We start from the raw sequence: 26,681 nt of genomic DNA, 5'->3' as shown, positions 1-26,681 counted from the left end.
GCAAGCCATAAGACTCCTGAACAGGTAATCGAATGGCTACCCAGACTATTTGCATTGTGCCCCCCCCCCCAACCCCTCTTTTACACTACTGCTATCATATATGCATAGTCACTTTAGCCATATCTACATGTATATACCTCAATCAGCCCGACTAACCAGTATCTGTATATAGCCTCGCTACTGTTATTTTTCACTGTATTTTTACTGTTTTTTATTTCTTAATTTACCTATTGTTCACCTAATACAATGTTTGCACTGTTGGTTAGAGCCTGTCAGTAAGCATTTCACTGTAAGAGTTACACCTTTTGTATTCGGCGCAGGTGACAAATAAACTTGATTTGATTTGACATAGTTTTTGATTGATTGTTGGGTGCGGCTCCAAAAAGAGAGAGGATTATGTTACTGTATGTAGGATGAAAACAGGCAAATGGCATTGAGATGGAGATACAAAGATCACACGCACATCACACAATAACAGAGGTTTACTGACAGGGATTTATGGCTTTTGATATAAAGTTAATATAATAATATATTGCCTATATGCTATAGAATCTATGATTTTGAGAAGAACAAATATTTGGGGAAAGATTTTTTTACCAAGACAGTGTACTGTTGCTGTTCATTAATTTCTAATATGTTTGAAGTGTGCACGAGATTTAGGAAATGTATATATTGTTATAATTTACTTTTTCAGAGGATGAAGGAACAAGCCAGAATCTTCTCCCAGGAAATCAAACAGATAGATCTGGATGTGAATAGGACATTTAGAAACCACATCATGTTCATGGATCGATTCGGAGTCAAGTAAGTTGGCAGCTGTATTCTACCATAAGGGTGGCTGTTCATGTACAGTGGCAAGAAAAAGTATGTGAACCCTTTGGAATTATCTGGATTTCTGCGTAAATTGGTCATCAAATTTGATCTGATCTTCATCTAAGTCACAACAACAGACAAACACAGTCTGCTTAAACTAATAACACACAAATTATTGTATTTTTCTTGTCTATATTGAATACATCATTTAAACATTCAGTGTAGGTTGGAAAAGGTATGTAAACCCTTAGAGTCTGCTAACCTGGAGTACAATCATTGAGACGAGATTGGAGATGTTGGTTAGAGCTGCCATGCCCTATAAAAAACACTCACAAAATGTTTGTTTGCTATTCACAAGAAGCATTGCCTGATGTGAACCATGCCTCAAACAAAAGAGATCTCAGAAGACCTAAGATTAAGAATTGTTGATGTGCGTAAAGCTGGAAAGGGTTACAAAAGTATCTCTAAATGCCTTGACGATCATCAGTCCACGGTAAGACAAATTATCTATAAATGAAGGAAGTTCAGCACTGTTGCTACTCTCCCTATTAGTGGCCGTCCTGCAAAATGACTGCAAGAGCACGGCGCAGAATGCTCAATGAGCTTAAGAAGAATCTTCAAGTGTCAGCTAAAGGCTTAAAGAAATCTCTGGAACATGCTGACATCTCTGTTGACGAGTCTACGATACGTAAAAAATTAAACAAGAATGGTGTTCATGGGAGGACACCACGGAAGAAGCCACTGCTGTCCAAAAAAAAACATTGCTGCGTGTCTGAAGTTCGTAAAAGAGCATCTGGATGTTCCACAGCACTACTTGTGAAATATTCTGTGGACAGATGAAACTAAAGTTGAGTTGTGTGGAGAAAAAAGGCACACCATCATCAAAACCTCATCCCAACTGTAAAGTATGGTGAAGGGAGCATCATGGTTTGGAGCTGTTTTGCTGCCTCAGGGCCCGGACAGCTTGCTATCATCAACAGAAAAATACATTTAGCAGGAGAATGTAAGGCTATCTGTCCTCCATTTGAAGCTCAACAGAAGTTGAGTGATGCAACAGAACAACGACCCAAAACACAGAAGTAAATCAACAACAGAATGGCTTCAACAGAAGAAAATACGCCTTCTGGAGTGGCCCAGTCAAAGTGCTGACCTCAACCCGATTGAGATGCTGTGGCATGACCTCAAGAGAGTGGTTCACACCAGACATCCCAAGAATATTGCTGAACTGAAACAGTTTTGCAAAGAGGAATGGTCCAAAATTCCTCCTGACCGTCTGATCTGCAACTACAGAAAACGTTTGGTTGAGGTTATTGCTGCCAAAGGAGGGTCAACCAGTTATTATATCCAAGGGTTCACATACTTTTCCCATACTGCATTGTGAATGTTTACACGGTGTGTTCAATAGAGACATCAAAATGTACAATTGTTTGTGTTATTAGTTTAAGCAGACTGTGTTTGTCTATTGTTGTGATTTAGATGAAGATCAGATCAAATGTTATGACCAATTCATGCAGAAATCCAAATATTTGCAAAGGGTTCACATACTTTTTCTTGCCACTGAATGTCTCAGTGCTGATCTAAGATCAGATCTCCCAGTCTATTTAATATTAGAGTGGCTCCGGTTTCGGATATTCTGGAACTCGTGGTGCTATTTATACATAGATTTGTACGTAGCTGCTGCCTACTTAGCTCTCACTGTTCGCTGCTGCTTCCCTCTTATTGATATGGAGGAAACTTCATGCTGTACACAAAATACATGATCAACATGTTCGTACAGTCTTTGTTGTCTGTTGTAACAGTATTGCAAACATAAACACAACACAGAGGCAGTCTATTTCATGTATTTAGGCGAGTACACGACGTGACCAAAAGTATGTGGACACCTGCTCGTCGAACATCTCATTCCAAAATCATGGGCATTTAATATGGAGTTGGTCACCCCTTTGCTGCTACAACAGCCTCCACTCTTCTGGGAAGGCGTTCCACTCCGTCAAACCCAGATTATTTTGTCGGACTGCCAGATGGTGAAGCGTGATTCATCACTCCAGAGAATGTGTTTCCACTGCTCCAGAGTCCAATGGTGGCGAGCTTTACACTACTCCAGCCGACGCTTGGCGATCTTAGGCCTGTGTGCAGCTGCTCGGCCATGGAAACCCATTTCATGAAGCTCTTGACATTGCTTTCAGAGGCAGTTTGGAAGTCGGTAGTGAGTGCTGCAACCAAGGACAGACTATTTTTACGCGCTACGCTCTTCATCACTCGGCGGTCCCATTCGGTGAGCTTGTGTGGCTTACCACTTTGCAGCTGAGCTGTTGTTGCTCCTAGACGTTTCCACTTCACAATAACAGCACTTACAGTCGACCGGGGCAGGTCTTGCAGGGCAGAAATTTCACGAACTGACATGTTGGATAGGTGACATCCTATGACGGTGACACGTTGAAAGCCACTGAGCTCTTCAGCAAGGCCATTCTACTGCCAATGTTTGTTTATGCAGATTACATGGCTGTGTGCTCGATTTTATATACCTGTCGGCAACGGGTGTGGCTGAAATAGCCAAATTCACTCATTTGAAGGGGTGTCTACATACTTTGGATACATAATGTATATATATCACAAGCAAGACACAGACAGTCAGTCAAAAAAAGTGATTATTTTCTCATCATTGCAAACATTGGCTAGTTTTTTTTTTTTACATCATACTCTCACTATGATAACTATGAAGATTAGCATCACAAGTAGTAGGCAGTCTAAAGCACTAGTTAAGTGCAATTACCATGGAAATGAATGTTGAAAGTTACATTTATATTCCTAAAACTTGACACTATGCAATGGCCACACGGAATCTTGAAATAACCTATACATGCTGTGACATTATATTGATTTCGGAGGGCTGCAAAAGGGAACAAACCACTTTTTTTGCTAGGTTCAACGAATCACGACCCGCCATGGGTTATCAACAGTGCTATTGATGAGATAGTTTGACTGTCAAGTCCGTGTATTGGTGTGTGGCCCGTGACTTTTATTAAGAGACTTTTATTGAGAAAGAAAATGATAGCTGCCCTCTAAGTCCTGCGACCCCCAGCGTGTTTGACCAAATCAACAGTACAAAACCAAAAGATATTGATCTGTTTTAAGCAATTGTGTCATCGTGTTGACCATAAACATATACAGTGCCTTGCGAAAGTATTCGGCCCCCTTGAACTTTGCGACCTTTTGCCACATTGCAGGCTTCAAACATAAAGATATAAAACTGTATTTTTTTGTGAAGAATCAACAACAAGTGGGACACAATCATGAAGTGGAACGACATTTATTGGATATTTCAAACTTTTTTAACAAATCAAAAACTGAAAAATTGGGCGTGCAAAATTATTCAGCCCCCTTAAGTTAATACTTTGTAGCGCCACCTTTTGCTGCGATTACAGCTGTAAGTCGCTTGGGGTATGTCTCTATCAGTTTTGCACATCGAGAGACTGACATTTTTTCCCATTCCTCCTTGCAAAACAGCTCGAGCTCAGTGAGGTTGGATGGAGAGCATTTGTGAACAGCAGTTTTCAGTTCTTTCCACAGATTCTCGATTGGATTCAGGTCTGGACTTTGACTTGGCCATTCTAACACCTGGATATGTTTATTTTTGAACCATTCCATTGTAGATTTTGCTTTATGTTTTGGATCATTGTCTTGTTGGAAGACAAATCTCCGTCCCAGTCTCAGGTCTTTTGCAGACTCCATCAGGAGTCTCCATCTTCCAGAATGGTCCTATATTTGGCTCCATCCATCTTCCCATCAATTTTAACCATCTTCCCTGTCCCTGCTGAAGAAAAGCAGGCCCAAACCATGATGCTACCACCACCATGTTTGACAGTGGGGATGGTGTGTTCAGTTGTGTTGCTTTTACGCCAAACATAACGTTTTGCATTGTTGCCAAAAAGTTCAATTTTGGTTTCATCTGACCAGAGCACCTTCTTCCACATGTTTGGTGTGTCTCCCAGGTGGCTTGTGGCAAACTTTAAACAACACTTTTTATGGATATCTTTAAGAAATGGCTTTCTTCTTGCCACTCTTCCATAAAGGCCAGATTTGTGCAATATACGACTGATTGTTGTCCTATGGACAGAGTCTCCCACCTCAGCTGTAGATCTCTGCAGTTCATCCAGAGTGATCATGGGCCTCTTGGCTGCATCTCTGATCAGTCTTCTCCTTGAATGAACTGAAAGTTTAGAGGGACGGCCAGGTCTTGGTAGATTTGCAGTGGTCTGATACTCCTTCCATTTCAATATTTTCGCTTGCACAGTGCTCCTTGGGATGTATAAAGCTTGGGAAATATTTTGGTATCCAAATCCGGCTTTAAACTTCTTCACAACAGTATCTCGGACCTGCCTGATGTGTTCCTTGTTCTTCATGATGCTCTCTGCGCTTTTTACGGACCTCTGAGACTATCACAGTGCAGGTGCATTTATACGGAGACTTGATTACACACAGGTGGATTGTATTTATCATCATTAGTCATTTAGGTCAACATTGGATCATTCAGAGATCCTCACTGAACTTCTGGAGAGAGTTTGCTGCACTGAAAGTAAAGGGGCTGAATAATTTTGCACGCCCAATTTTTCAGTTTTTGATTTGTTAAAAAAGTTTTAAATATCCAATAAATGTTGTTCCACTTCATGATTGTGTCCCACTTGTTGTTGATTCTTCACAAAAAAATACAGTTTTATATCTTTATGTTTGAAGCCTGAAATGTGGCAAAAGGTCGCAAAGTTCAAGGGGGCCGAATACTTTCGCAAGGCACTGTATACTAACATCACCAATCTGAGGTAAAAAAGGACGTCTACACGGTCAAAACGTCAGCTTGTGTAATGTTGTCCACACGGTCAAAACGTCAGCTTGTGTAATATTGTCCACACGGTCAAAACGTCAGCTTGTGTAATGTTGTCCACACGGTCAAAACGTCAGCTTGTGTAATGTTGTCCACACGGTCAAAACGTCAGCTTGTGTAATGTTGTCCACACGGTCAAAACGTCAGCTTGTGTAATGTTGTCCACACGGTCAAAACGTCAGCTTGTGTAATGTTGTCCACACGGTCAAAACGTCAGCTTGTGTAATGTTGTCCACACGGTCAAAACGTCAGCTTGTGTAATGTTGTCCACACGGTCAAAACGTCAGCTTGTGTAATGTTGTCCACACGGTCAAAACGTCAGCTTGTGTAATGTTGTCCACACGGTCAAAACGTCAGCTTGTGTAATGTTGCCCACAAAACATATTGTCCACACATCATGGAAAGTAGCGTAATTAACCAAATTTCTATTTAGCGAAATAATCCAAAACACAAATGGATTAATAGTCTCAATTGCTTTACTGACAGTAATGCAATATTAAACTAACTCAGATGTTCCAATCTACACATGTTTGATATTTAACATTAGCTACAGGGGGTAGTCGTTGAAAGTCCAGCATAGATGAACAGCCGGCGTGTTGATGATGCAATTTAGCTACTCTAAAAGGGAAAAGGTGATGCAGTAGCACGGGAGTGCGCAGTCTTCTCAAATGTGAAATGTATGCGTTCTCCACACTCTCGTCCGAATAAGAACCTACTCGAGAATGCCCTCGAAGAACTCACTCAGAGCATGGGAGTATGCATGTTGAGAATCACCCACAGGCACGCAGTCTAATTAGAAATGTGATGTTATTTTTTTCATCGTCATTCCCGAACAAATAAAATGTTTTTTTTATTTATCACAGGCTTCAGAAACAACAGGTGTAGACTAACAGCGAAATGCTTACTTACGGGCCCTTCCCAACAATGTAGAGAGAAAGATTTTTTTGAAATGATAGAAAATAATTATAACACAAGGAATAAATACACTACTTATTAGTAAATAGACAGCTAAGAAAAATATAGATGAAAACTGCATTAGTAAATAGTATGGTCTGCAGCTTATCATGAGATATTGTAACTCGGGGCGAGCAAAAACATGGGACTTAACATTCGAGATCGTGCACCGGCTGTTGTTAACAAAGAGACTCACCCCTCACCCCCCTCATCTTTTCAGTTCATTTATTTAAATCACAAAGCTCATATGCCTTTACTGTGGTGCAGGGACATTCTCAGCAACAAAAGAGTGATCAAATTCAGATCCTACATCTGTACAGTATATAAAAGGTATGATGTGTTAACAACGTGCTTCTACACCTGCATTGCTTGCTGTTTGGGGTTTTAGGCTGGGTTTCTGTACAGCACTTTGAGATATCAGCTGATGTACGAAGGGCTATATACATAAATGTGATGTGATTTGATGTGAAAGTTGCCTGAACCATAGCAATTACCCTTCTCTGTCTCTGAATGACTGACCTCCCTCTCTCCTCTCTGCATCTACAAAGGCAGCAGTCTTTATTTCATGTCCTGTCTGCCTATTCGGTCTACAACACGGTGAGTTTGTTTTAGTCTTCCCTCAGTCATAAATAATGTCAATATTTACGTAATGTTTGCATCAGGATTCAGCCCAATGTTCAGAAATGAACTGCTTTTTAACACTAAAACTAGTGGCAACTGAGCTGCCTCCAACTTTAAGGAAACCTACATCAGGACAAATTTAGCCTGGTGATCAATGTGACATTGTTGGACCTCTAACCTCTGACCCTATAGGAGGTGAGCTACTGCCAGGGCATGAGCCAGGTTGCCGCCTTGCTGCTGATGTACATGAACGAGGAAGACGCCTTCTGGGCCCTGTCACAGCTACTGACCAATCAGAAGCATGCCATGCACGGTGAGCTGACCAATAAGATACCCCGTAAACATTGATTCAACCAATCAAATATGTCATGCATGGTGGTCCGACCAATCAGCTACATTGCCAGTGGAATAATATATGAATATGTAATAAAATCTTAATAAAGATATGGAATTGACTAGTCAGTACATTCTGTTATGGAGTTCTAGCCACAAGATGTACCTGTTTACACAAGTTAATAAAGCAGTCGAATCATACACTTTCCCTCTCCTTCTCCCTCTAAGGTTTCTTTATTCCTGGGTTTCCCAAACTGCAGCGCTTCCAGGCGCACCACGATCAAATTCTCTCCAAACTCATCCCCAAACTGAAGAAACATCTGGTTAGATCCGTTTTTTAAATGTTTTATTAACCCATCGACTACCCCCCCCCCCCCCCCCCCCCTCTTCCGAGGACACATCTTTTTTGTTTTTTACAGCTTTTCTGCTACACATACATACGTTTTACATAGACATTTCTCATACATTATTTGACATAGATCACTGTTTAGGTTGCCTTCATGCACACACACACACACACACACAAAGTAATGGCATTATGTTTCATAATAGTGAGATTATTACAGTAATTGCATATAGTTACATTGAAATGTGTGTTACTGTGTAGAACTGACCGTCGTTCTTTCTACCCGTCCACCATCTCTTTCTCCTCTCTCTCCCTCTTTTTCTCTTTCTTCCTCCATCCCCTCTCTCTTATTTTTCCTCTCCCTCCATCCCTCCCTCCCTCTGTCTCTCTAGGACAGGGAACAGATGTCCTGTGGGATCTACAGCACTAAATGGTTCCTGCAGTGTTTCATTGACAGGGTGAGAGAAAGTGTATTTTAAAGGACCGTTGCCATTTTTAGCCGATTTAAAGCATTCTTCCTTTTTATTGGCCCGTGACAACCAAGAACTCTTCTCCTTAAAAAGGTACAATCTGGGATCTGGGATTGCTGACAAACGATTGGCATATTAGAACTTTTAGCAGAGGAGAAAGTAGACAAAGAAGTGATGCCGTGAGCCCCATATTCACCAACAATAATAAATTCAAATAGCAGAATTGTATTCATGGACGTTCATTCATTTCACATGATTACAACTCCAAGCAGGGTGAACTTACCAAGTAAAACCTATTTCAGCATTTATTAGCATTGTTAACTGCGTATAAAGGGAACATAACATATGCATAATCACGAGGCTTAATAACTACTCGGTGTGTCCTCGACTCTGTTCATACACACAATCCTGTGGCTCTGGTAGTTTGGAGAGAGACAAGCTGCTGTCAGCGCTTCTCAGTCCCGCTGGGGCCCACCACAGAGATGGGGCTATGGGCTGGGGCTGTGGGTTAGGAGGGACGCCACCAATCCCCCCTCACTACCACTGGACTGGAGGCAGGAGGGGAGGGAGGGAGAGAAAGAGAAAGATGAAGACAAACAAAGACTTAGCCTAGTAATCAATGATTATGTCATGGATCGATAATGGTCATTTTGGGGATGATAAGCCTATGTGTTTACAGATAGGAAAACAATCTTACTAATGTATAGTGTGTGAACTCGGGACTTCTGATTACAAGAATAGTTTTACCGCTTTGTGAATGGGAAATGATGTTTCTTGGAAGTCAGATCTTTTTTTCCCTCTCTTCAAAGACCCCATTCACCCTGACTCTACGTCTGTGGGACATCTACATTCTGGAAGGAGAGACAATCCTTACCGCCATGTCCTACACAATCCTTCGAATATTTAAGAGTAAGGAGTGCATCTACCTTTAACAAGTAGCCTTTTAGCTACTTTAGCCTATTAGCTATTAGCTACTCATTACATAAGTCTTTGCTAATACAATATTGCTTGTGTCTCTGTTAGAGCAGCTATAATTCCAATGATGTTGACTCCTGTCCTGTTTGCTGTATCTGTGTGTCATCAGAGCGTCTCCTGAAGATGAATCTGGAGGACCTGAGAGAGTTCCTTCAGGACAAGATCGGCCTGTCGTTCCTCTACAGCGATGACGTCATCATCGATCAGCTGCAGGCCTCCATGGCGGAACTACGGAAGATGAAGCTGGACCTTCCACCCCCAGGTAGCACACTGCTTAACTGATTTATGTGCTGTTGGACAAGGCTAACAATTTAACATCAGTAGAAAATGCAGATGCCAAACATCTCATGAGGGCTTGTGAATGAGCTTTCCCTTGTGGAAAGAAATTAGGTCATAGAATGACCATTTGATACTGGTTAGTTAGTTGTGGGGTATTTTCGAAAGTTGGTACCCATAATAACCATTTAATGTTTCAGCATAAACCAGGTAAACACTTAATTACCAACTGAAACAGAACTGTAAAGCAAAGCACAGTTCCTGTAATTTACCTCAGTTTTAATGTTCCTGTGTTTTATTTCTAGCCAAGCCAGAGGAACTGCCACGGAAGGTCCTGGGTTTGGAGCTACCTGTTCTGCTCACCCCTCTCAAGCCCCCCAGGGGAGTCACCTCTGACCCGGGTACCAAACGACCAGGAGCAGGGCCTCTGGGTCTCCACATCATCACCCACCAGCCAGATGTCATCTCCCAAGACAACAGCCCCTCTAAGGAGGCAAGGAAGGACAAGGAAGCTCTAAATAGGGAGGAAGAGGAAGATGAGGAAGTCCCTCTTCCATCTCCAGACCCCATTCTCATCCACACCATCCAAGCACAAGTGACCCCCGATGGGCCTCCCCAGGCTGGGGCTGGGCCACCACCTTATGAGCCACCAGGGAGCAATGAGCACAATGTTATGGGACAGCCTGCCATTCTTATGCCACTCCACAAAGAAATAAGTGTTAAGAGCTCATCTTGTCCAGTGGCTTTACCAGAGACACAGGCCGTAGTTCAACAGGGTACAAACACACCTCCACAAATCCCCATGGAGGAGCCGACCCTGACTCCCCCAGTTGCCCCTTCATCCCTTAGCCCTCCACAGCCACCCTGCAGGGTCCCCCGGACTCAGTCAGCATCCTTAGCCCAGGCTTCCCAGCGGCCTCACTCTCAGTGAGAGCCTATCGGTGGGGGTGGGGGAGAGGGCGGAGGATGGGTACCTGGCCAGGCCTCTGGAGCAGGCCTTGGCTCTGCCTATAACACAGGGCCCAGACAGGAGACAAAGGAGAGCCAGAAGGGCCAGTTCGATTCTAGAGCATTGCAAAGCATTCTAAGTTCCCCCCTGTTGTCTACCAAACAGACATTGCAGAAAAATGGTGTCATGTTGTAGGAGAAGCTGCCATAGTGGAGTTCCAAGAGACAGTGCCACATTCTCTCCCATCATAGTGAAAGCATTACAGCTTACTTAATTTGAGTAGTTTTGTAATATTTTAACAATGGACATTATGTTTGCTTAGATAGCCTCTGTAAAATATTTTCTAATATAGTCTTATTTTAGTATAGTTTTATATTTGTATGTGGACACCTGCTTGTCGAACATCTCATTCCAAAATCATGGGCATTAAATAAATATGGAGTTGGTCCCCCCCTTTGCTGCTAAAACAGCCTCCACTCTTCTGGGAAGGCTTTCCAATATACACTGCTCAAAAAAATAACGGGAACACTTAAACAACACAATGTAACTCCAAGGCAATCACACTACTGTGAAATCAAACTGTCCACTTAGGAAGCAACACTGATTGACAATACATTTCACATGCTGTTGTGCAAATGGAATAGACAACAGGTGGAAATTATAGGCAATTAGCAAGACACCCCCAATAAAGGAGTGGTTCTGCAAGTGGGGACCACAGACCACTTCTCAGTTCCTATGCTTCCTGGCTGATGTTTTGGTCACTTTTGAATGCTGGCGGTGCTTTCACTCTAATGGTAGCATGAGACGGAGTCTACAACCCACACAAGTGGCTCAGGTAGTGCAGCTCATCCAGGATGGCACATCAATGCGAGCTGTGGCAAGAAGGTTTGCTGTGTCTGTCAGCGTAGTGTCTAGAGCATGGAGGCGCTACCAGGAGACAGGCCAGGCCGTAGGAGGGCAACAACCCAGCAGCAGGACCGCTACCTGCGCCATTGTGCAAGGAGGAGCACTGCCAGAGCCCTGCAAAATGACCTCCAGCAGGCCACAAATGTGCATGTGTCTGCTCAAACGGTCAGAAACAGACTCCATGAGGGTGGTAATGAGGGCCCGACGTCCACAGGTGGGGGTTGTGCTTACAGCCCAACACCGTGCAGGACGTTTGGCATTTGCCAGAGAACACCAAGATTGGCAAATTCGCCACTGGTGCCCTGTGCTCTTCACAGATGAAAGCAGGTTCACACTGAGCACGTGACAGATGTGACAGAGTCTGGAGATGCCTTGGAGAACGTTCTGCTGCCTGCAACATCCTACAGCATGACCGGTTTGGCGGTGGGTCAGTCATGGTGTGGGGTGGCATTTCTTTGGGGGGCCGCACAGCCATCCAGGTACCGAGATGAGATCCTCAGACCCCTTGTGAGACCATATGCTGGTACGGTTGGCCCTGGGTTCCTCCTAATGCAAGACAATGCTAGACCTCATGTGGCTGGAGTGTGTCAGCAGTTCCTGCAAGAGGAAGGCATTGATGCTATGGACTGGCTCGCCCGTTCCCCAGACCTGAATCCAATTGAGCACATCTGGGACATCATGTCTCGCTCCATCCACCAACGCCACGTTGCACCACAGACTGTCCAGGAGTTGGTGGATGCTTTAGTCCAGGTCTGGGAGGAGATCCCTCAGGAGACCAGCCGCCACCTCATCAGGAGCATGCCCAGGCGTTGTAGGGAGGCCAAACAGGCACGTGGAGGCCACACACACTACTGAGCCTAATTTTGACTTGTTTTAAGGACATTACATCAAAGTTGGATCCGCCTGTAGTGTGGTTTTCCACTTTAATTTTGAGTGTGACTCCAAATCCAGACCTCCATGGGTTGATAAATTTGATTTCCATTGATCATTTTTGTGTGATTTTGTTGTCAGCACATTCAACTATGTAAAGAAAAAAGTATTTAATAAGAATATTTCATTCATTCAGATCTAGGTTGTGTTATTTTAGTGTTCCCTTTATTTGTTTGAGCCGTGTATGTTGGAACATTGCTGCGGGGACTTGCTTCCCTTCAGCCATAAGAGCACTGATGTTTGGCGGTTAGCCCTGGCTCGCAGTCAGTGTTCCAATTCATCCCAAAGATGTTTGATGGGTTTGAGGTCAGGGCTCTGTGCAGGCCAGTCAAATTCTTCCACACCGATCTTGACAAACCATTTCTGTATGGACCCCACTTTGTTCACAGGGTTATTGTCATGCTGAAACAGGAAAAGGTCTTCCCCAAACTGTTGCCACAACGTTGGAAGCACAGAATCATCTAGAATGTCATTGTATGCTGTAGCGTTATGATTTCCCTTCACTGGAACTAAGGGGCCTAGCACAAACCATGAAATATATACCCGGACCATTAATCCTCCTCCACCAAACTTTACAGTTGGCACTATGCATTTTGGCAGGTAGCATTCTCCTGGCATCCGCCAAAACCAGATTCGGACTGCCAGATGGTGAAGCGTGATTCATAACTCCAGATAATGCATTTCCACTGCTCCAGAGTCCAATGGTGGCAAGTTTCACACCACTCCAGCCAACGCTTGGCATTGCGCATGGTGATTTTAGGCATGTGTGTGACTGCTCGGCCATGGAAACCCATTTCATGAAGCTCCTGATGAACAGTTATTGTGCTGATGTTGCTTTCAGAGGCAGTTTGGAACTCGGTATTGAGTGTTTTAACCAAGGACAGAAGATTTTTTACGCGCTATACACTTCAGCACTTGGCAGTCCTGTTCTGTGAGCTTGTGTGGCCTACCACATCGCGACTGAGACGTAGTTGTTCATAGATGTTTCCACTTCACAATAACAGCACTTACAGTTGACTGGGGCAGCTCTAGCAGGGCAGAAATGTGATGAACTGATTTGTTGGAAAGGTGGCATCCTATGCCGGTGCCACATTGAAAGTCTCTGAGCTCATCAATACGGGCCATTCTACTGCCAATATTTGTCTATGGAGATTGCATGGATGTGTGCTCTAATGTATACACCTGCCAGCAACGGGTAAGTCTGAAATAGCCAAATCCACGATGTTGAAGGGGTGTCCACATTCTTTTGGGCATTTAGTGTATCTTTGCTTCTAGAGTAAATGCCTTAATTTAATCTGTACCATCAGTGCTGCAATGAGAATCATGCTGGCTTGGTAACAGGAGATGTATTGTAAATGTAAAGTGAAGTGAAGTGTCATTGAAAAGATCATTACAAAACAGAAAGGACAGCAATTGCTCATGTTTTCAAATGACGGAACCTGACACACTGGGCGAGTTCGTTTTGCATGGCCAGGTGCCCCGGTTGGGCAGAGTTTGCACACTTTCCATTGGTCCTTAAGGGAAATCTCCATCCACCCGGGGCACCGGGCCATGCAAAACGAACTGGCCCAATGTGTGCAAGGTACTTCATAATAAAGAGTGAGCTGGCTCACTGATCATTTGGATTGTAAACAACAACAACATTAAGGGCGGGATTCAATCTGAGCACGCTTTGTCAGCAATACAGGTTTCGCAGGGACCACATTCACGGTAAATGCTGCATATGTCTGCTCAATCTGAAATGAACTTTAAATTGTGCATTGTCCAAATCTGCAACAGGATTGAATCCCAGCCTAATATTAGTATACCAGGTGTTCAGTACTTCACAAGGCTACAGGGGGCCGCATTTCTTAGTCCATTAATTGAGGTCACTTGAGGCCAAATGCTTGATATTTTAGCTGTAAGCCTAGTGTAGATGGATTTTGTACTGGTCATCTGGTCATCCACCACAACAACAAAAACAGCATAGGCGAAGGCAATTGGGGCTATGTGTGACTTGTCATTTAGCAAGAATAATTCATATTTAAATCTAATTTTCTATTTTTGTTATGTTTAAGCTTAAAATGAATACATGTTTTGTGTTTTCTTGGCTTATCATTGACCTAGCAAAATGTATTTTCAGAATATTGCATCTTTGCTGTAATATATTATAAAGATGATTTGTATTTGTAAGAAGAGCATGTGTCGATATTTGTACTCATTGTGTTGTAGAAGAAACACACAGAAGTTTTAAATACTGGCTATAGAGATGCTGTAGTAGTAAATAGCCTAATTACGATGTTGAAGTAGCCCTTAACATTTTTCAAAATGGTTAGTGGTCGATTGTACTTGAGCACCAAGTGATTTTCTTACTTTACTGACATCTAGTGAACGAATAGCATTTAATTTGTCCACTGGCACGTTGGTTGGTTAAATGAAGACAAAGTTTCATCATAAGCCGAAATATTATAATCATCAATCATAAGAGTGTTGTTAAATAAATGGACCCAGTGCTCCACTGCAGAAGCCCAGTATTTATTTACCTGCATAGGTCTACAGCAATTTCAATGGTAATGTCTTGCACTTTGCTCTTTATCGACAGAAAAACAGGCTAGGGAAGAAAAGTTTTGTATGAGTTCATAAATTCATGTTTGTACATTGATATGCCTTATTTTTTAAGGTGTTGACAGTCAAAGCCAAACATATGTGGTTATAATTAGTGTGTATAATCTATGCTATGATCCCCTGGGACTGTTCAATAATGATTTGTCAAATACAGCACCTGTTTTCTAAATTGTTATTGTTTCCCTCTTTGTCTCTTTGTCGAGAACCAAAATGTTACATCTGTGTTGAGTACGATCTTCAAATCTACCTACATGTGACGGTATGCAGGAGTGTTTTAGTATAGTGGTTCCCAAACTTTTTCAGTTTCTGTACCACCAATTAAATTTTGCTCTGCCCGGATTACCCCTGAAGTTCCCCCTCATGTGCATTTTACCAGTAGGCCTATGGTCTCATGAGTCTTCTCAAGTACCCCATGTGATATGCTAAGTACCAACAGGGGTCCTAGTAATCTAGCAAAATGGAGGTTTGTAGGCCTCCTTGCTTGCACACGCTTTTTCAGTTCTGCCCACAAATGTTCTATAGGATTGAGGTCAGGGCTTTGTGATGGCCACTCCAATACCTTGACTTTTTGTCCTTAAGCCATTTTGGCACAACTTTGGAAGTATGCTTGGGGTCATTGTCCATTTGGAAGACCCATTTGCGACCAAGCTTTAACTTTCTGACTGATGTCTTGAGATGTTGCTTCAATATATCCACGTAACTTTCCTTCCTCATGACGCCATCTATTATGTTAACTGCACCAGTCCATCCTGCAGCAAGCATCCCCACAACATGATGCTGCCATCCCCGTGCTTCAGGGTTGGGATGGTGCAAGACTCCCCCTTTTTCCTCCAAACATAACGATGGTCACTATGGCCAAACAGTTCTATTTTTGTTTCATCAGACCAGAGGCCATTTCTCTAAAAAGAACAATCTTTGTCCCCATGTGCAGCTGCAAACCGGCTTTTTCATGGCGGTTTTGGAGCAGTGGCTTCTTCCTTGCTGAGCGGCCTTTCAGGTTATGTCGATATAGGACTCGTTTTACTGTGGATATAGATACTTTTGTACATGTTTCCTCCAGCATCTTCACAAGGTCCTTTGCTGTTGTTCTGGAATTGATTTGCACCTTTAGCACCAAAGTACGTTTATCTCTAGGAGACAGAACGCGTCTCCTTCCTGAGCGGTTTGACAGTTGCGTGGTCTCATGGTGTTTATACTTGTGCACTATTGTTTGTACAATTTATTTTCTGAGGTCTTGTCTGATGTCTTTTGATTTTCCCATGATGTCAAGCAAAGAGGCACCGAGTTTGAAGGTAGGCCTTGAAATACACCCACAAGTACACCCCCAATTGACTCAAATGATGTCAATTAGCCTATCAGAAGCTTCTAAAGCCATTACATAATTTTCTGGAATTTTCCAAGCTGTTTAAAGGCACAGTCAACTTAGTGTATGTAAACTTCTGACCCACTGGAATTGTGATACAGTGAATTATAAGTGAAATAATCTGTCTGTAAACAATTGTTTGAAAAATGACTTAGATGTCCTAACAGACTTGCCAAAAGTATGGTTTGTTAACGAGGAATGTGTGGAGTGGTTGAAAAACGAGTTTTAATGACTCCAACCTAAGTGTATGTAAACTTCCGACTTCAACTGTATGTGTTGTGATAATTCCGTTTTTGGCTCCATAACCTGTTAGTTCATATGCATTGCCACAGTGATATAGAGGCCTAAGGCTGAGACAATAAGAAGACAACCACACCTTTGTTTCATCACAAAACTGGAGAGCATATTGCATGTAACAAACAGTTGTGTATGGAGTAAAAATTACATTATTTTCTTTAGGAATGTAGTGAATTAAAAGTAGTGAAAAATATAAATAGTAAAGTACAGATACCCCAATAATCTACTTAAGTAGTACTTTAAAGTATTTTTACCTAAGTACTTTACACCACTGGTTACATAAACTACAGCATGGTCAATCAAGTTAACATTTCCATCATTTTCAGACTACTAAACAGCTATTGATTTAGAACACTGTAAAGTTACCAAAAGTAGCAAAGAGAATAGGTGCTGCCTCCTCTATTCCAGGACCATTTCATCTTCAACATTTCAACATCATTAAACCACCTATGCTTATTAGTCTGAAAGATTCCAAAAACAATTTAGTCCAATCAACGTAAACTAAATATAATTTTGCTGTCCATGGTACTGATTTGTGTGTGTGTGTGTAAGTAGACAAAACAAGTTGAGTCACCCTACTTGTAGAGAAACGCCAAGGACATCTTCCTCTCATGATGCCGAAACGGTCATACAGTACACACTTTTAGTTTTTGTTGTTCTGGGCTACCTGGCTAAAATGCTTGCTCGCTAGTGAGTCAAAATAGGTCCCCGCGTGTTGGACATATGCAATACATCACAGGCTCTTCTAAGAGATGTGTTTTGTCCCCACTCCTGTACATCTTGTACACTAATAGTTGTACTAGTTCCCATCCTGACAGACACCTCGTTTAAGTTCGCTGATGACACTGCCTTGATCAGCCTGTTGCATGATGACGAGGAACATCATGGCCCGGTCCTAGATGACTTTGTAGAGTGGTGTGAGGAATCCCACTTGGTCCTCAATACCAACAAGACCAAAGAGATGTGCATAGACTTCAGGAAGTGTACAACACCTACCTCTGCAACATCTAGCAGAGGTCAGAATATAGAGATTGTAGAGGAATACAAATACCTGGGTGTCCTCTTGGACAATAAGCTTCAGTGGAGTAAATGTACAGACCTGATCTACAAAAAAGAGCCAACAGAGAGTGTACTTTCTACAACAGTTGGGTTCTTTTAATAGACTGTACTATACTGACTCTGTTTTACAAATATTTTATTGAGAGTATTTCAACTTTTTGTATTGTTTGTTGGTTTGGCAATGCCACTGTCAGCCAGAGAAATATGCTGAGATGGATTATCACCACAGCAATCAAGGTACTTGGAGCCAAACAGACAGGCCTGGATGAGATCTTTAAGGTCAAGGCCCTCCGCAAGGCTCACAATAATTTTAGACCCAAGCCACCCCCTGTACCCGGACTTTGAATTACTCCCCTCTGGGCGGTATAGGGCACCCCTCAGCAGGAAAAACAGAACTAGACAATAATTTGTGCCAGGTGTGATATCCCTCCTAAATAGCTCGGGCTATTGTTCCTATCGACTCAGTCAGGCCAGCAGGCTAGTCTTTTTTTCTTAAAAAAAAGGTGTTTTATTGGTATGGAACTGTTATGAAAGTTGTATTGTCAGTTTTGTTTTGTATTTAAACGCCACTTTAAACATGTACATGACACTGCAACAAAACTTCCCCATGGGGACAATAAAGTCAGTAAGTAAGTATATAACCCCTCATAAGCATTTTACCAGTAAGCCTATGGTCTCATGAGTCTTCTCATATTCTCACATTTTTTTATTTAACTAGGCAAGTCAGTTAAGAACAAATTCTTATTTACAATGTCGGCCTACCCCGGCCAAACCCGAAAGACACTGGGACAATTGTGTGCCGCCCTATGGGACTCCCAATTACGGCCGTATGTGATACACCCTGGATAGCTACCCCCAGGGGTCCTAGTACCCATGGTTGGGAACCACTACTGTAAACACTACATACACAATCTCTGTAGCAGCAGGCTCGTACTGCCTCTTGCACCATAGCATCTCTAGATGTGTCATCTTGTATGCCTCGTTGTCATTCCAGAGTAGAGGTTATCCCTTTATAGTATTGACTACGCTCTTTGAGTATGGTCCTGGCTTGTGTTAACTGGGAAGCTACATCCTCAGTCCACAGTGTGAAGAGAAAGTCAAATGCTCGTGTTTCACACACACAGTCTCTGTTTTGGGCAGGGGAAAATGTTGTTTTTTTGCCTAATGCCCGGGGGAAACTGTTTTCGACTTCTTAGTTATTATAATGCCTCATTGCCTTACAGAGTGCAGCACATCCATTTATACATTCACACACGGCTTCTGCTTTGGGCAGGAGTAAGCATATATTTTTGACTAATCTGGAAACCCGGTCAATGGTTTGTGTTGAATAGGGCTCAGGATGTCTGGACCCTGTGTGTCCGTGGATATGGACGATGTTGTCCAATATTATACTTTATCAAGCTGGTTTCCCGGATGAGTCAAAAATATAAATGTTTTTGCCCAAAACAAGGACAATGTCTGAAAAACCAGCAGTCTCTTAGTTGCACACAGTTGACTCATTCGGAGTTTGCCTCAATGATGTGTAATAACTTTACTGTTAATACAAACCAGACAGACAGAGACGACACAGTGTTATTTAGACGCTATGCGAGGAGGTCAGAGGTCAGACGACCTCTCCACAGCCAGGAAGTTGCCATGCACCTGTATGTATGACTTTGTAGAGTGGTGTGAGGAATCACACTTGGTCCTCAATACCGACAAGACCAAAGAGATGTGCATAGACTTCAGGAAGCGTACAACGCCGACCTCTGCAACATCTATCAGAGGTCAGAATATAGAAATTGTAGAGGAATATAAATATCTGTGTGTTTTTTTGGACAATAAGCTTCAGTGGAGTAAATGTACAGACCTGATCTACAAAAAGAGCCAACAGAGACTGTACTTTCTAAAACAGTTGGGTTCTTTTAATGTAGACTGTACTATACTGACTCTATTTTATTGAGAGTATTTGAACTTTTTTGTTGGTTTGGCAATGCCACTGTCAGCCAGAGAAACATGCTGAGAAGGATTATTACCACAGCAAGCAAAGTACTTGTAGTCAAACAGACAGACCTGGATGAGATCTTTAAGGTCAGGGCCCTCAAAAAATAATTTTAGACTCAAGCCACCCCCTGTACCTGGACTTTGAATTAATCCCCTCTGGATGCAGGTACAGTGCCTTGCGAAAATATTCGGCCCCCTTGAACTTTGCGACCTTTTGGCACAATTCAGGCTTCAAACATAAAGACACTGTATAAAACTGTATTTTTTTGTGAAGAATCAACAACAAGTGGGACACAATCATGAAGTGGAACGACATTTATTGGATATTTCAAACTTTTTTAACAAATCAAAAACTGAAAAATTGGGCATGCAAAATTATTCAGCCCCCTTAAGTTAATACTTTGTAGCGCCACCTTTTGCTGCGATTACAGCTGTAAGTCGCTTGGGGTATGTCTCTATCAGTTTTGCACATCGAGAGACTGAAATGTTTTCCCATTCCTCCTTGCAAAACAGCTCGAGCTCAGTGAGGTTGGATGGAGAGCATTTGTGAACAGCAGTTTTCAGTTCTTTCCACAGATTCTCGATTGGATTCAGGTCTGGACTTTGACTTGGCCATTCTAACACCTGGATATGTTTATTTTTGAACCATTCCATTGTAGATGTTGCTTTATGTTTTGGATCATTGTCTTGTTGGAAGACAAATCTCCGTCCCAGTCTCAGGTCTTTTGCAGACTCCATCAGGTTTTCTTCCAGAATGGTCCTGTATTTGGCTCCATCCATCTTCCCATCAATTTTAACCATCTTCCCTGTCCCTGCTGAAGAAAAGCAGGCCCAAACCATGATGCTGCCACCACCATGTTTGACAGTGGGGATGGTGTGTTCAGGGTGATGAGCTGTGTTGCTTTTACGCCAAACATAACGTTTTGCATTGTTGCCAAAAAGTTCAATTTTGGTTTCATCTGACCAGAGCACCTTCTTCCACATGTTTGGTGTGTCTCCCAGGTGGCTTGTGGCAAACTTTAAACAACACTTTTTATGGATATTTTTAAGAAATGGCTTTCTTCTTGCCACTCTTCCATAAAGGCCAGATTTGTGCAATATACGACTGATTGTTGTCCTATGGACAGAGTCTCCCACCTCAGCTGTATATCTCTGCAGTTCATCCAGAGTGATCATGGGCCTCTTGGCTGCATCTCTGATCAGTCTTCTCCTTGTCTGAGCTGACAGTTTAGAGGGCCGGCCAGGTCTTGGTAGATTTGCAGTAGTCTGATACTCCTTCCATTTCAATATTATCGCTTGCACAGTGCTCCTTGGGATGTTTAAAGCTTGGGATATATTTTTGTATCCAAATCCGGCTTTAAACTTCTTCACAACAGTATCTCGGACCCGCCTGGTGTGTTCCGTGTTCTTCATGATGCTCTCTGCGCTTTTAACGGACCTCTGAGACTATCACAGTGCAGGTACATTTATACGGAGACTTGATTACACACAGGTGGATTGTATTTATCATCATTAGTCATTTAGGTCAACATTGGATCATTCAGAGATCCTCACTGAACTTCTGGAGAGTGTTTGCAGCACTGAAAGTAAAGGGGCTGAATAATTTTGCAAATCAAAAAATCAAAAACTGAAAAATTGGGCATGCAAAATTATTCAGCCCCCTTAAGTTAATACTTTGTAGCGCCACCTTTTGCTGCGATTACAGCTGTAAGTCGCTTGGGGTATATCTCTATCAGTTTTGCACATCGAGAGACTGAAATGTTTTCCCATTCCTCCTTGCAAAACAGCTCGAGCTCAGTGAGGTTGGATGGAGAGCATTTGTGAACAGCAGTTTTCAGTTCTTTCCACAGATTCTCGATTGGATTCAGGTCTGGACTTTGACTTGGCCATTCTAACACCTGGATATGTTTATTTTTGAACCATTCCATTGTAGATGTTGCTTTATGTTTTGGATCATTGTCTTGTTGGAAGACAAATCTCCGTCCCAGTCTCAGGTCTTTTGCAGACTCCATCAGGTTTTCTTCCAGAATGGTCCTGTATTTGGCTCCATCCATCTTCCCATCAATTTTAACCATCTTCCCTGTCCCTGCTGAAGAAAAGCAGGCCCAAACCATGATGCTGCCACCACCATGTTTGACAGTGGGGATGGTGTGTTCAGGGTGATGAGCTGTGTTGCTTTTACGCCAAACATAACGTTTTGCATTGTTGCCAAAAAGTTCAATTTTGGTTTCATCTGACCAGAGCACCTTCTTCCACATGTTTGGTGTGTCTCCCAGGTGGCTTGTGGCAAACTTTAAACAACACTTTTTATGGATATCTTTAAGAAATGGCTTTCTTCTTGCCACTCTTCCATAAAGGCCAGATTTGTGCAATATACGACTGATTGTTGTCCTATGGACAGAGTCTCCCACCTCAGCTGTATATCTCTGCAGTTCATCCAGAGTGATCATGGGCCTCTTGGCTGCATCTCTGATCAGTCTTCTCCTTGTCTGAGCTGAAAGTTTAGAGGGCCGGCCAGGTCTTGGTAGATTTGCAGTAGTCTGATACTCCTTCCATTTCAATATTATCGCTTGCACAGTGCTCCTTGGGATGTTTAAAGCTTGGGATATATTTTTGTATCCAAATCCGGCTTTAAACTTCTTCACAACAGTATCTCGGACCCGCCTGGTGTGTTCCGTGTTCTTCATGATGCTCTCTGCGCTTTTAACGGACCTCTGAGACTATCACAGTGCAGGTACATTTATACGGAGACTTGATTACACACAGGTGGATTGTATTTATCATCATTAGTCATTTAGGTCAACATTGGATCATTCAGAGATCCTCACTGAACTTCTGGAGAGTGTTTGCTGCACTGAAAGTAAAGGGGCTGAATAATTTTGCACGCCCAATTTTTCACTTTTTGATTTGTTAAAAAAGTTTGTAATATCCAATAAATGTTGTTCCACTTCATGATTGTGTCCCACTTGTTGTTGATTCTTCACAAAAAAATACAGTTTTATATCTTTATGTTTGAAGCCTGAAATGTGGCAAAGGGTCGCAAAGTTCAAGGGGGCCGAATACTTTCGCAAGGCACTGAATAGGGCACCCCTCAGCAGGAAAAATAGAACGAGACAATCATTTGTGCCAGGTGTGATATCCCTCCTAATAGCTCGGGAGAATGTTCCCATTGACCCCGTAAGGCCAGCAGGCTAGTCTTAGCCCTACTGTTATATGATTGATTACAAGCCCATCATTTTGCCTCGTGTCTGTGACACAATTGAAAACATCCTTACGGTGCTTTTGTAAGGCAAATGGATATGAAGTCACTATGTATGGTGTTTTTTGAGAAAGACACAAGGTAGGATTGGTGTGTAAATGTAACGTATTGTAATTTCAGTTGATCTGTTAATCAAGGCATGTGCTTCAACCTCTGGATGTCAGGAAATGTAAATCACACAGATGTCTCACTCTGAGAGATTGCAACAGATACTTAAGCCTTGTTGGAAAATCATCTGTTTTATAGTTTGATGAACACAGATGGAGATGTTATTTAATAGCGGTTTCAGTCCAGGTCTGTTTGGTCCATGGGTCTCCCCATGCGAGAGAAGCTTTGTTTTGGCCCAGATACTTCCGTCACCTGTCAGCTCTGGTACTGACTCTGATCCTATGGACCCTAGATGTCAGATGTCAACACCAAGACAGGACATGCAGACCCCTGAGCCCTGTGTCCATTTCCGACAGGTTCCTTCCATTCCACTCTAACTCGCACTTTAACTCTCACTCTCACTCTCTCTCACTCTCTCATTTGTCCTCTGCCCTTTTCTCTTATTCTACCCTCTCACTTTTTAAATATTAAAGAATTAAAGTTTTTTGGGTTGTTTACCACTACTGCTTAACCACGTTGAGCAAATGAATTTTGAGAAATGTGCTATAAATCTGGTTAGTCATGTGTCAAAAAGGGGTCTCAGTAAAGTTTGGGTTGCATATGTGTATCTCAGGGTAGGATTGGTCCCTATGTCTCCCCTCTATCCATACTGCTGTTTTAGTCTGACCAAACACTCATGGATTATGCCCTGCCACAGAAAGGACATGTTGTATTTCACAGAAAGGTGACTGCGCCTCAAGTTAATAAAGCAGTCAAATCATACACTCCCTCTAAGGTTTCTTTATTCCTGGGTTTCCCAAACTGCAGTGCTTCCAGGCGCACCACGATCAAATTCTTTCCAAACTCATCCTCAAACTGAAGAAACATCTGGTTAGATCAGTTTTTTAAATGTTTTATTAACCCATCGACTACCCCCCCCCCCCCCCCCCTCTTCCGAGGACACATATCTTGTTTGTTTTTACAGCTTTTCTGCTACACATACGTTTTACATAGACAGTTCTCATACATTATTTGACATAGATCACTGTTTAGGTTGCGTTCACACACACACACACACACACACACACAGTAGAAGGGAGGTAAAGGAAATAACTTAATCATACCTGATTAGAGAAGCAAGCATGGCTTGTGTTCACACACACAGTAGCCATAACCTCGTGGAGTTAGCATACACAGGTATGGTTTGTGCTTAGTACCCCCTAAAGACTGGCCTCTTGTTGTGAATGAATGGACTATATGAACAAATACTTGTTCAGACGGCACACATTACTTATGTTTGTATTGTATTGCGTTATGCTTCCACAACCAATAAAATATTTATTTCAAACTAAGATAAGTATTTTTTTTTAAAACCTAGACTAAGTCAGTTGGATTGAGACCCATTTGGGAGTTACAGACAGTTTATTTTGGGTGAGGCTTAAGCTTATAATTGTGAATCGAACAATTAATTTTTAGTGTGATTTACAATTGCTACCAATAGTCCCATCCTAAATATTGGATTTCTTTCATCCAAATGAAAGCCTCCAGTTTTGTTAATAGATACACTGTAACTTGTATCTACAGTTGAAGTCGGAAGTACACTTAGGTTGGAGTCATTAAAACTCGCTTTTCAACCACTCCATACATTTTTTGTTAATAACAAACTATAGTTTTGGGAAGTCATTTTTCCAAAAAATTGTTTAAGACAGATTATTTCACTTATAATTCACTATATCACAAATTCAGTGGGTCAGAAGTTAACATACACGAAGCTGATTGTGCCTTTGGAAAATTCCAGAAAATTATGTCATGGCTTTAGAAGCTTCTGATAGGCTAATTGACATCATTTGAGTCAATTGGAGGTGTTCCTGTGGATGTATTTCAAGGCCTACTTTCAAACTCAGTGCCTCTTTGCTTGACATCATGGGAAAATCAAAAGAAATCAGCCAAGACCTCAGAAAATAAATTGTAGACCTCCACAAGTCTGGCTCATCCTTGGGAGCAATTTCCAAACGCCTAAAGGTACCACGTTCATCTGTACAAACAATAGTATGGGACCACGCAGCCGTCATTCTGCTCAGGAAGGAGACACATTCTGTCTCCTAGAGATGAATGTACTTTGGTGCGAAAGGTGCAAATCCCAGAATAACACCAAAGGACCTTGAGAAGATGCTGGAGGAAGTACAAAAGCATCTATATCCACAGTAAAATGAGTCCATATATCAACATAACTTGAAAGGCCGCTCAGCAAGGAAGACGCCACTGCTCCAAAACCACCATAAAAAAGCCAGTCTACAGTTTGTAGCTGCACATGGGGACAAAGATCGTACTTTTGGAGAAATGTTCTCTGGTCTGATGAAACAAAAATAGAACTGTTTGGCCATAATGACCATCGTTATGTTTGTAGGAAAAAGGGGGAGTCTTGCAAGCCAAAGAACACCATCCCAAGCGTGAAACACGGGGGTGGCAGCATCATGTTGTGGTGGTGCTTTGCCTCAGGAGGGGCTGGTATATTTCACATAATAAAAAAAGCGTGTGCGAGCAAGGAGGCCTACAAACCTGACTCAGTTACACCAGCTCTGTCAGGAGGAATGGGCCAGAAATTCACACAACTTATTGTGGAAAGCTTGTTTAAGGCTAGCCAAAACATTTGACCCAAGTTAAACAATTTAAAGGCAATGCTACCAAATAAAAGCTGAAATAAATCATTCTCTCTACTAATATTCTGACATTTCACATTCTTAAAATAAAGTGGTGATCCTAACTGACCCAAGACAGGGATATTTTACTAGGATTAAATGTCAGGAATTGTGAAAAACTGAGTTTAAATGTATTTGACTTAGGGGATGTAAACCTCTGACTTCAACTGTACTTGAAAAGTTATCTTAACATACACAATACACACAAATATATACATACATTTCTCAGAGCAGACTGTGGGCTGGTGTTGAGTATGAGGCTGTGTGTAGAGTCACTGATGACACATGATTAGTTTTGGGGGTTGCCAGTGTGTGGACCGTGGTTTGAGGGAAGATGGGTGGGGTGGGGTATGACTGTGTCTGTCTGTCTGTCTGTCTGGCTGGCTTATCCACTTAGTATGGGGCGGAGGGTGGACATGCTCTCCAAAGTCTGTCCCAAATGGCACCCTATTCTCCATATAGTGTACTACATTTGACCAGAGCCCTATGGGCCCTAGTCAAAAGTATTGCACTATAATGTGTCACACCCTGATCTGTTTCACCTGTCTTTGTGATCGTCTCCACCCCCCTCCAGGTGTCGCCCATCTTCCCCATTAGTCTCTGTGTATTTATACCTGTGTTCTCGGTTTGTCTTGTTTGTCAAGCCCACCAGAGTTTTTGTGTCAGCTCCTGCTTTACCCCAGTCTCTCTTTTCTCGTCCTCCTGGTTTTTGACTCTTGCCTGTCCTGATCCTGTACCCACCTGCCTGACTATTCTGCCTGACCTTGACCCTGAGTCTGCCTGCCGTCCTGTACCTTTGCCCCTGTTGTTGTGATAAACATTGTTACTTCGACGCGGTCTACATCTGGGTCTTACCTTGATACCTGATACTAATATGA

At 42.4% G+C, this 26,681-nt stretch overlaps 1 protein-coding gene across 3 annotated transcripts in view; it reads left to right on the top strand.

Annotated features, from left to right (window-relative positions):
• LOC110506281 (USP6 N-terminal-like protein) overlaps nucleotides 1-15,229 on the top strand; it is a 40,297-nt gene extending 25,068 nt beyond the window's left edge. For 2 of the 3 annotated variants that reach the window (XM_036963885.2, XM_036963886.2), the window contains 8 exons: nucleotides 695-804; nucleotides 7,195-7,243; nucleotides 7,460-7,580; nucleotides 7,829-7,923; nucleotides 8,339-8,404; nucleotides 9,226-9,325; nucleotides 9,501-9,653; nucleotides 9,973-15,229. In XM_036963885.2, the coding sequence (XP_036819780.2) occupies nucleotides 695-804; nucleotides 7,195-7,243; nucleotides 7,460-7,580; nucleotides 7,829-7,923; nucleotides 8,339-8,404; nucleotides 9,226-9,325; nucleotides 9,501-9,653; nucleotides 9,973-10,598 (1,320 nt within the window). In that variant the 3' untranslated portion in view covers nucleotides 10,599-15,229. The remainder of the gene's footprint in view (nucleotides 1-694; nucleotides 805-7,194; nucleotides 7,244-7,459; nucleotides 7,581-7,828; nucleotides 7,924-8,338; nucleotides 8,405-9,225; nucleotides 9,326-9,500; nucleotides 9,654-9,972) is intronic. The other variant, XM_090221748.1, reaches the window with a different exon arrangement.
• The last annotated feature ends 11,452 nt before the right edge of the window (nucleotides 15,230-26,681 follow it).

The sequence above is a fragment of the Oncorhynchus mykiss genome, chromosome 26 (assembly GCF_057628025.1).
Source record: "Oncorhynchus mykiss isolate SJ-2025 chromosome 26, ASM5762802v1, whole genome shotgun sequence".
NCBI classification, from domain to species: domain Eukaryota; kingdom Metazoa; phylum Chordata; class Actinopteri; order Salmoniformes; family Salmonidae; genus Oncorhynchus; species Oncorhynchus mykiss.
Note: the sequence above shows the minus strand (reverse complement) of the source record. Positions and strands in the feature narration are given on the sequence as shown.